The 10,000-nt window shown below is 44.5% G+C and overlaps 1 protein-coding gene across 1 annotated transcript in view; it reads left to right on the top strand.

The window, feature by feature from the left end:
- The window catches only part of LOC116224347 (cadherin-18-like), a 77,403-nt gene that overhangs the window by 30,109 nt on the left and 37,294 nt on the right, over positions 1-10,000 (top strand). Inside the window, exon 3 of the mRNA XM_031583654.2 lies at positions 5,877-6,171. Coding sequence (XP_031439514.1) covers positions 5,877-6,171 — 295 coding nt within the window. The remainder of the gene's footprint in view (positions 1-5,876; positions 6,172-10,000) is intronic.

The following is a 10,000-nucleotide window of genomic DNA, read 5'->3' as shown; positions in this document are numbered from 1 at the left end:
TACTTCCCGCTCTCTCACCCTCCCTCCCTCCCTCCCTCCCGCCTTTGTTCTCTGCCCATTAGCAGATCTGCAGGCTGCAGCATTTGACCTTTGACTCATAAATGATCTGACTGACTGTCTGAGCCAAACCAGAAGACATTATAAACACGTCTGTAAACACACACACACACACAGTTAAACTCTGTCTCTAATTCACAGTTTGCTAGCATGTAAGATGTGCAAAGACAAGCCCAAGAGACACAAACTTGCACACTCATACAGACACAGATGCAGACACAGACGCACAGACACAATTACACACACCACAGACACACACACACACACACACACACACCACACATACACATCCACATAAATAGACCACCCTTCACACACACTCCAAACACTCTTCTAATTGAGAGAAGGGGGAGATTATAGCGCTCAAATTTTAGTGAAAGGAAAGCCTTTCTGGGTTTCTATTATGGGAACATCATCAAGGTTGTGTTCCATTATTCACTGAATCCTCTTTCTTTACGTAATCCCTCTGTGACATATACTGTCTTGCATGCAGGGGAAGATGACCTTACAGCTCCAGTTCTATGGCGTCATTTTCTTAGCCATTGCTTGGATCCACACACACACACACACACACACACACACACGACACACACACACACACACCTGATGAGGGCATATGAGTCAGAAGAATATGAATGTTTACCTGCAAGATCTCAAAGAGAAGCTGTGATGTAACTCAGTGGAAATGGAAGCTATTGTCCATAGGCTACCGAGTGAGCATTCAGTCTCTCTCTCTCTCTATCTCTCTCTCTCCTCCCTCTCTCCCTCTCTCCCCTCTCTCTCCCTCTCTCTTTCCCTCTCGCTCCCTCTCTCTCACTCTCTCTTTCCCTCTCCCTCTCTCTCACCCTCTCTCCCTCTCTCCCCTTCTCTGTCTCCATCTCCCACTCTCTCCACGTATGTGATATAACAGCATGGAGGATTCATCCGCGGATGCTTTGGTCTGTGCTCCCCTGGGAGGCCCTGTGGCAGGGGGCTGGGAGGCTTGCACACGGGCAACGGCAGCGCTGTCGAGTCAATCCTCCCGCTCCTTTATTATCTTCACAGTAATGAATATCCACCCATCGGCGAACTCTAATTAATGGCCTTTTCTTCTGTCCTCCTCGAGCCAGTCAATACCTTGTTTCAGTGCCATCATAAATCACTGCCATTTTACAATCCACCAGTGCCATCTTTTACTGGGAACCCAATGCTGCTCACAGTGTAAGTGCAGAACTTGAGCACCTGTGATACAGTCAGTCGCTCTGCATCGAGTAAAACAGTGATGCCTCCTCTGTGATGCTGTTGTAAGTGAAACTGCACAAGCCTCTTTGTGACTGTTTCATTCTCCAGGGATGTGGTGTCCACGTCGTTGTAAAGTGTTGTAAAGTGTTGTAAAGCACTAGTGTAATTCGCTGTTGGGGTGTCTTCCATGAGAGTGTACAAGGTGGGTGGGGGGAGGACCTAAAACTCACCCATACTGTCAACAGCTTATTAGGTGCCACCCTACCCCCGCCCCACCCCAATACATTTAATTTCAGCAATATTTATGATGTTCAGCTATATCCTTCCTCTGTTTGGCTGTCTCTGTATCTTCCGCCCTATTTACATAGGACACTTGAATCCATACTGTTTCTAAAAGACACTTGAAGTGCATATTCAGCAGCCATATAAAGAAAAGCCTTCAGGTATTGTTTGTGTTCATGACTGTATGCTGTGACATCAATGAGACTGAGCTGAGTTGTGTTTTCAGTCGCTTCCATTTGTAGGAGCCAAGGGTTGACTCACACGTGCGTGGCTTGGAGAGACAGATGCATTTGCGCTTCAAGTACCACCCCCTGATATGCTTTGCAAAGCAATCTATCTCCGAGGCATCTTGGTTGGCATGCTGCATTTATTTATTTAAAAATTGAACAGCTTCTCAGCCAGCACTACATTCCCTTAATCAGGATGCAAGTGTGAGTAGTAGCGCAGCTGCGTTCGGTCGCTGTGAGCGTGTCTGCGTTGGGTTGCTGTGAGCGTGTCTGCGTTGGGTTGCTGTGAGCGTGTCTGCGTTCGGTCGCTGTGAGCGTGTCCTCTCCATCAGTCTTGTGCTCAGTGGGTCTGTGACGGTAACCTCAGGTTCTGGCTCAGGGTCTGCCAGGTCTCGGGTCGCGTTAAGGGCCCATGGGCGGAACATGATATATGAGCCCACCTCGACAGAAGTCAATGGGCGAATTAGCAGCCTGACTGCAGGTTAAGTACAATTTACGGGCCTTCCGACAGGGCGGGGCTGGGCTGGGCCGGGCCTAGTGCTGCTGCTGCAGTGACAGCATGGAGATCCCTGAGAAGAGGGGGATTAGTTTCCTCACGGTTTAGAAAATATTTGGAGCGAGAAACACTGTTGAGTGTGTGGGTGTTATGTTGACGACGTTTTACTTAATGAAGTGGCATCTGTTTGCTGGTTAAATGTTGAGATTACGTGTTGCTTATTCACTGAAGCTGTTGTTTGCCATCACACACACACACACACACACAAGCACACTCACGGAAAACTGATGGCACCTTGTGCATTTTCCAGGCCATCATAAAGAATAAATAAAGAGAAATTCTTCATGCATGTTTGGTCTCTAATCCGCCAGAATTCCCAGTGTGTGCTCATTTAATCGCACACGTCTCATTAACAACTATGCGATTAAATAGAAGTGGCTTTGCGACGACCCTGAATTCTCTTCCTAATTACCGAGCGTGCAGACGGCCTTCTGTTTACCTGCACGGGGATCACCGACACCCGTAATTAATCAGCGCCTGTTTTAATTATCAATTCATTTTTATCACTGTCGATGTGTGTATTAGGGCTGCCCTCCAAGTTCAAACTGCTTAAATCGGTCCGATTCGCAGGACACGACAAAAGAAATACTCCTCAATTCCAGTTCAGACAACAGACAGCCAACGTTGTCACAGTTTCTGTTTTCCCGCTCTTGTCCCCGCCTCAGAGGCAGCAAGAGGGCTCCATTGATCGTAAATGGAAGAGAGTGTGTGTGCGTAAATCACACGATCACTGGAGGGTGACTGCAGGACGCATTGCGGGGGTCCATTCAACAAGGCGCTTTGGTGCCTGTCAGTCCTCCCGGCTTGTCAGACAAGCAGTCAGGCTTACGACGGGCGTCTGAAGGTGCGTGCTGAGCTAGCACAGATGTCAGCCATAGCTAAAGACCATATTAGCCTCCAGACTCCACTTCACAAGAGGATTATACATAATGCAATTTACCCATTTAAATGCACAATAAAACAGATTATCATACTGAACAAATCATATGGTTATACACATATGATCCATATTTAATGTATACTTTTAAGGACATGTACATACATAATGGTTATCGCTTTTAATCGCATATACATTTTGTGATTAATGAATCATCACAGGTATAGCTCATAACAAATGGAAGTCATAACAATGCATTATTAATTCACCTGCAGGGCAGTATATATTTACGTGATGTGTAAGTACTATTCTGTATTATTAATACCAGAAGCTTCTCTGCGTGTACAGGCTCTAATTGGCATCGCCTTCAAAAGCTGTATTTATTTGGGTTTGTATTTCAGCTTGTAGTAAGAGCCATTAAATATGGATTGGAAAAACGCTTCCATCCTGCCGTGCCTTTGATTTCCACACAATCAGAAGAGGTTTGTTGATGCTCAGAGTTCCGGGTTTGGTGCAGTCTTTGAGGATGGAGTAGAAGCAGAAACGCTCTGAGATGGGGTGGAAGCATCTCACACAGCTGGGGGGTAATTCTCTTGCCATCAATTACAAGAGAATCTCCTCTTCCCACGATCTCTCTCTCTCTCTCTCTCTCTCTTTCTTTCTCTCTCCCTCTCTTTTTTTATTTTTTTGCTTCTGTTCTTAGCTGCCTTCCATTCCAAAGGCACTTGCACGCCAGCCAAAAGCTCAACGTCCTGAGCGACTTTGCTTGCACTTTACGCAAGTAAATTATAAAGTCGACAGCTCTTGGTTCTCTCTCCACTGGACATGTGATGTGAATGTGTAATGTCGTGTCTAATATCCATCTCGAGCTTTATGTTCGCCTTGTTGAGGAGGTAATTGTTCTCCCAGCTCTCTCTCTATGTGGAAGGAGGAGGGAAAAAAAAACACCTTGTCGATCTCCTCCTCCCACTCCTCCTCAGAATCTTCACTTCCTTCCACATCGCCTGCTCCCACTCCTCCTCTAACTCCCCACTTCCTCCCAGCGCGAGCAAAGACATGGCGCCTGCTCGGCTCTGAGTAATGACCGGGGTGGAGAGGCGGTGGCCCCTGAATCTGAATAATAAATGAATCCTGATTATTTATTGAGGGATTTATTGATCCTGCAGCAGCTGGTACTGCAGTGCAACATTCTCTCGCTCTCTCTCTCTTTCTCTCTCTCTCTCTCTCTCTCTCTCTCTCTCTATCTCTCTCTATATATATATGTATCTCTATCTCTCTCTCTCTCTCTCTCTATCTCTCTCTATATATATATGTATCTCTATCTCTCTCTCTCTATCTCTCTCTCTGTCTCTCTCTCTGTAGCTCTCTTTCTCCCTCTCATTTCTTTCCCTCTGCCTTTCGGTTATACAATATATAACATAGAGTCTTATATGGCCTCTCTTGCCCTCTATGGAAATTGCATAAAGCCCACAGGTCCATGAAGTGAAATGACCTTATGTTCTACCCTGTGACCACATTATAACTTATATCTTATACCCAGTATTAAATAGTTCCTCAAAGCATGTTTGAAGAATTGTTAAACTGTGCAGTTACTCCCAGGGCACATTAGAAGAAAATAAATGCCTACACGAAAGCATATGGACAGAGCTGCCCTCTAAGAACGAAAGGTTCTAGAATGCCGCACAAAGCTAGACGTTCCTTATGGAACGCTTTTTGTGACAAGGACCCCTCGAGGACTGAAAAGGATTATTTGCAATGGTAGACTCCCTTAAAACTTAAAACCTTAGAGAAATACAAAGGAATCGTTCAGTCAAAGAACATTGTGTCAGATTGTTCTCAGGACATTTTAGGTTGCAGAATCCTAAATCCAAGAAGAAGAATCCTTATGGGGCCTTGATGGCATCAGTGTATGTGTGTTTTATAAAGTAATAAGTTCTCTTGAGGTTTCCTCAAGGAGGTTTCACTCTTGCTTTGTTGTATTTTTGTAAGCTGTCTGCTTTCCTTGAAATTGGATTTGCCGTGTTGTATCACTATGAATTACCTAAACTATTTGGACAAAACACTGAAGGCCAGATGTTTGAGGGTTTTAACACAGTGTTAACATGTTAGCAATACTTAATGGCTCTGACCACCAGCTCACATCTCATTGGGGTGATATTGCCTTAACTTAGCCGTTAGCCTACAGGAACCAGGAAATGAAAGAACTAGAAGCACAGAGCATTTAGAAGTAGATGTTTAATTTAAAAAGTAATCGGTTGAATCTGCACAGCTGACAACACATTACTCAAAGTTACCAGTTTCCTTTCTCCTCATCTACAGAAATACCATTCTGAGAACTAAACACTTTCCACTTCCATTTCTACGAATGTGTGTTACTCGCTCACCCTCCAGGGGCAATCCACATCATAGAGACATGTTAGTCCCCACAAGGCCCTGCGCCTAACCCACATAGGACTCATTTGTCACTGTCATTTGAAGTAACTTTCTTGTTTCTTTCTCTGTCACTATCTCTTTCTACTTTTCCTGTTTCCTCTCCTTCATTATCTATCTCGCTCTTCTCTTATGATCCAACCTCTATTCTATCCCCTCCTCTCTCTCTCTTTCTCTCTCTCTCTCTCTCTCTTTCTCTCTCTCACTCTCTTCACCACCCCCCCAGCTCCACTCGAACTCAGACAAAGGGGACGGCTCGGTGCGCTACATCCTGAGCGGGGAGGGGGCGGGCAGCATCTTCATCATCGATGAGTCCACGGGTGACATCCATGCCACCAAGAGCTTGGACCGCGAGCGCAAGGCCCACTACGTGCTCCACGCCCAGGCCATCGACCGGTACTCCAACAAGCCCCTGGAGCCCGAGTCCGAGTTCATCATCAAGGTGCAGGACATCAACGACAACGCACCTAAGTTCCCCGACGGGCCCTTCGCCACGTCCGTGGCTGAGATGTCTGAAGTCGGTAAGGAAGTGATTATGTTATCATACACTTTGGGGTTTTTCTTTGGGGGTGGGGGAAATTGTCTTTTTCCTGATAAAACCCTGGCTTTGTGGTTTTGGGTGTGTGAGTGACTATGTGTTCAACCTCTTTTTGGTTTGGGGTGTTCTGGATGGGGAGCTAATAGACTTTGCATATTGAGGTCTTCTACTGTGGGGTCTAACTAATTAAGTGCACACACACACACACACACACACACACACACACACACACACACACACACACACACACACACTCACACTCACACTCACACACACACACACACACACACACAGTCATGCGGTATTCCTTGTTCAAAAACACACACTGAAATTAAAGTGTTCTGGATGGTGAGCTCAGACACTTTGATTTTGGGCATTTTTCATGCATTTTGAAGATTTGTACTGAGGGGTCTAACTAATTAAACACACACACACACACACACACACACAGAGAGAGAGAGAGAGAGAGAGAAAGAGAGAGAGAGAGAGAGAGAGAGAGAGAGAGACAGACTTGCTCAAAGGGTCACACATGGAGTGAATCAAATGAAAGCTGGAGGGCCGCAGTGTGTATTTGGGGATTTGGTGCAGACTCATGGAGTGAACCCGTTTCGGTTGTGCATTGGCTCATTGTTACACTGTTCATCTGTTATATACATGTTATTCATTTGTAGCCAGGAAGCTACACACACACACACACACATTCACACACACACGCTTAGCACCCTTAGTGACAAAAAGAGACAAAAATCTCCCTCGTACACGTACAGAGAGACTTCTGTCTCTTCCTCACAAACACACACTCTGAATGATTTTCACAACTCTAGCAGTTGGCTCCTCTTTGTCATCCTCCTCTTCTCCATAGCAGTCTTTCTCTCTCCCTCTCTCTCTCTCTCTCCCTCTCTCTCTTTCTCTCTCTCTCTCTCTCCCTTTCTCTTTCGCCCTCTCTCTTCTCCTCTGTCTCTCTGAGTCTCGGGGCTGTTATGGTGCTGTTTGCTCTGAGCCCAGGGATCCCCCAGAGTGAGGAGGTCTTTATTCAGTGCTCTGTCATCTGAAAGCCATCAGGCAGCAAAGTGAAGAGAGGGAGACAGAGAGAGAGAGAGAGAGAGAGAGAGAGAGAGAGAGAGAGAGACAGACAGAGAGGAGGAAAAGATGAGAGGAAAACGGGAAAGAGGAGAGAGGAGAGCATCCCATCTCTGGAATCCCTCCTTGTGAGGCAGCCAGCAGCAGCAGCAGCTCTCAGTCTTGTCCTCTGAGGCCCTTCTGCCTGAGATGCCCTTGCTATCATGTGACTCCATCTTTGTTTATTGTTTTGTTCTGCCATTGCTGTTTTTAGCCCAGCAGAATAAAAGCCACCCTCGCCTCTTTTTTTTTTCCTACCCCTCAAGCCACTCCTTTTTTCAGGCCAAATGTTTTTTGGGGGGGGGAAAAAGCTCTTTATCTTTAGCCTTTTCTCTCTGCCTCTCTGTCTAAAAGTGTTCCTGTTTTCTTCTGTTCTCTCTTTCTCTCTCTCTCACACACACACTCTTCCTTTCTCTCCATCACTTTGTTTGTCTTGCACATTGAATTGTGTATTGACCTCTATACATATTTGAGTGATTTCGGCATTCAGAGTTTTGAAGTCTTGGGTGGGGATTTTATAGCAGTCTTTGCCATGACCCTTGCACTTGCATTGCCGTGGTTCCTACTCACCTGAACCTCACACCTGAAGTTCTCACCTGCGTATCCCACCAGAACTTACCAGACCTTAACTGCTTTTCAGATGCAACCTTCTCAGCACTGGTCAATCAGAATTAATAATGAGCCCACACTCAAGGAAAGCGTCCAATAGGCCTCTCTTATCCTGTATTGATCGGTTCGAAAAGAGATTATTCATGCTGCTGTTGAACAAATACCTCGGGGTAGTCAGGATTAAGTGTCCAAGGTCCCAGCCCAAGGGCGCAATCATTGTCTGGTTGTATTTAGGATTCTGGTGCAGAGGCTGCCCAGTGCTAAACAGGAATTCAGTCAGTAAATGGAAGAGCTTTTATTTCATGGACTATATGTCTAGATTTTGACAGAGCAGTGTTTAGCAGATGGAGGGAAAATCACTGATGGAGTGCATATTTCACCAGCAGTAAAACTTCACCTGCTTCTGTGATTGATTCATAATAAAATGTGTGTTTGACCTTGTCTATGGCAGAAGGAAATACACTATACATCAGACGCTGCTGGTGAATTTGTATCTGTAATGCCATGCTGCTGTTAGCTGTTAGAGTCAGGGACAGAGATCCAGAATATGGGGCTGCAGGTTCTCTGCTCTAGTTATGTTAACAGAGAATACAAAACAGAGCTACGTTATCCTGTCCCTGTCAAATTATGCTTTGGATTTGAATCCAGATGGATGAATTCCAAAAAGTAGAGGTCTGAGCTGAGAAAAAGCATAGCTGAAAGATAATAAGTTGGATCATTTAGTAACCCTTCTATTCACCCTTTTATGTATTGTGATCCGCTTGCCTTTCTTAGCAATGTTGAGTTACATCTGCATACAACACCTATTTCTATAGCCATGTAACTTACTGCTAAATTGCTCTGGATGGATGTTATGTACAGCTTACGAAACACCCCCACTCTCAGTTTCAGCTTGGTCTAACGTAACCTAATCTGCGCTTCAGATAGGCCACCCACGAACAGTACCAGAGACTGTCTGAGGCACCCTGCTCTCAAAGCTAAAAAATGCTAATGGGATCTAGCCATTGCACTGTCACTGGCTTGCCAAGATGTGAACCACAGAAGTGTATATGCACATCAAAGATTAAAAAAGGAGCCTGCCTACTACAGTGAAACATAATCACAGAATTTGAGAATTTTACATTTACATTTACATTTACATTTAGTCATTTAGCAGACGCTTTTGTCCAAAGCGACGTACAAGGGAGAGAATATTCAAGCTACGAGCAATAGAACCTGGTGTAACAATAAATAAATACTACTTTACATAAGAAATATAACAAAATGAAATAAAAAAGAAAGAAAGAAGTGCAGAAATGTAACTGCTGTAATTGCAAGTTACGCACTAGTCGAAGTGCCAGTTAGGACAGGAAGTGCTCTCTGAAGAGTTGGGTCTTCAAGAGCTTCTTAAAGGTAGAGAGGGACGCCCCTGCTCTGGTAGTGCTGGGTAGTTCATTCCACCAACGTGGAACTACAAATGAGAATAGTCTGGACTGCCGTACTTGCACAGACGGCACTGCCAAACGACGCTCACTAGAAGAGCGCAGCATCCTGGGTGTAACATTTGCCCATTTAAAGTAGGTGGGTTTTACAACCACAAGTGTAATAATCTCCCACAAATGTAATAAACCACAAACATTAAAAACATCTTCACTTTTTAAATGTAATTACTACCCACAAACATGATAAAAGGTGCCCACCACAAACATAATAAAAACCAATTTCCTTAATAATAACAATCAACTAATTATGTTTGCAGAAAGTCATTACATTTGTGGGAAGGTAGATTTTGTTTGTGACATCCAATCTAATAAACCACTAATATAGTGACATTTTATCAGTTGTAAATGGATGTTGTTGCAAATCATCTGATGAGATTTTTCTAAAATATAATGCTGAATCTTTAATTTTCAGATTGGCTGAGTGTTTGGGTGTTTTATGTCCAGATTATAGTTAAGGGCCAAGCAGCAAAGCTCAGAAATCACCTATTGTTATTTTCACTTTTCAAATGTTTTGTCAAAATTGTAATAATCAACAAATGCAGTAAACCGCTATATGATAATATTCTGTAGTTGAGCCAGAATGGACAGAATGTCTGAATTCAC

Source organism: Clupea harengus, chromosome 17 (assembly GCF_900700415.2).
Source record: "Clupea harengus chromosome 17, Ch_v2.0.2, whole genome shotgun sequence".
Taxonomy (NCBI): Eukaryota; Metazoa; Chordata; class Actinopteri; order Clupeiformes; family Clupeidae; genus Clupea; species Clupea harengus.
This window is presented reverse-complemented; position numbering and strand designations above follow the sequence as displayed.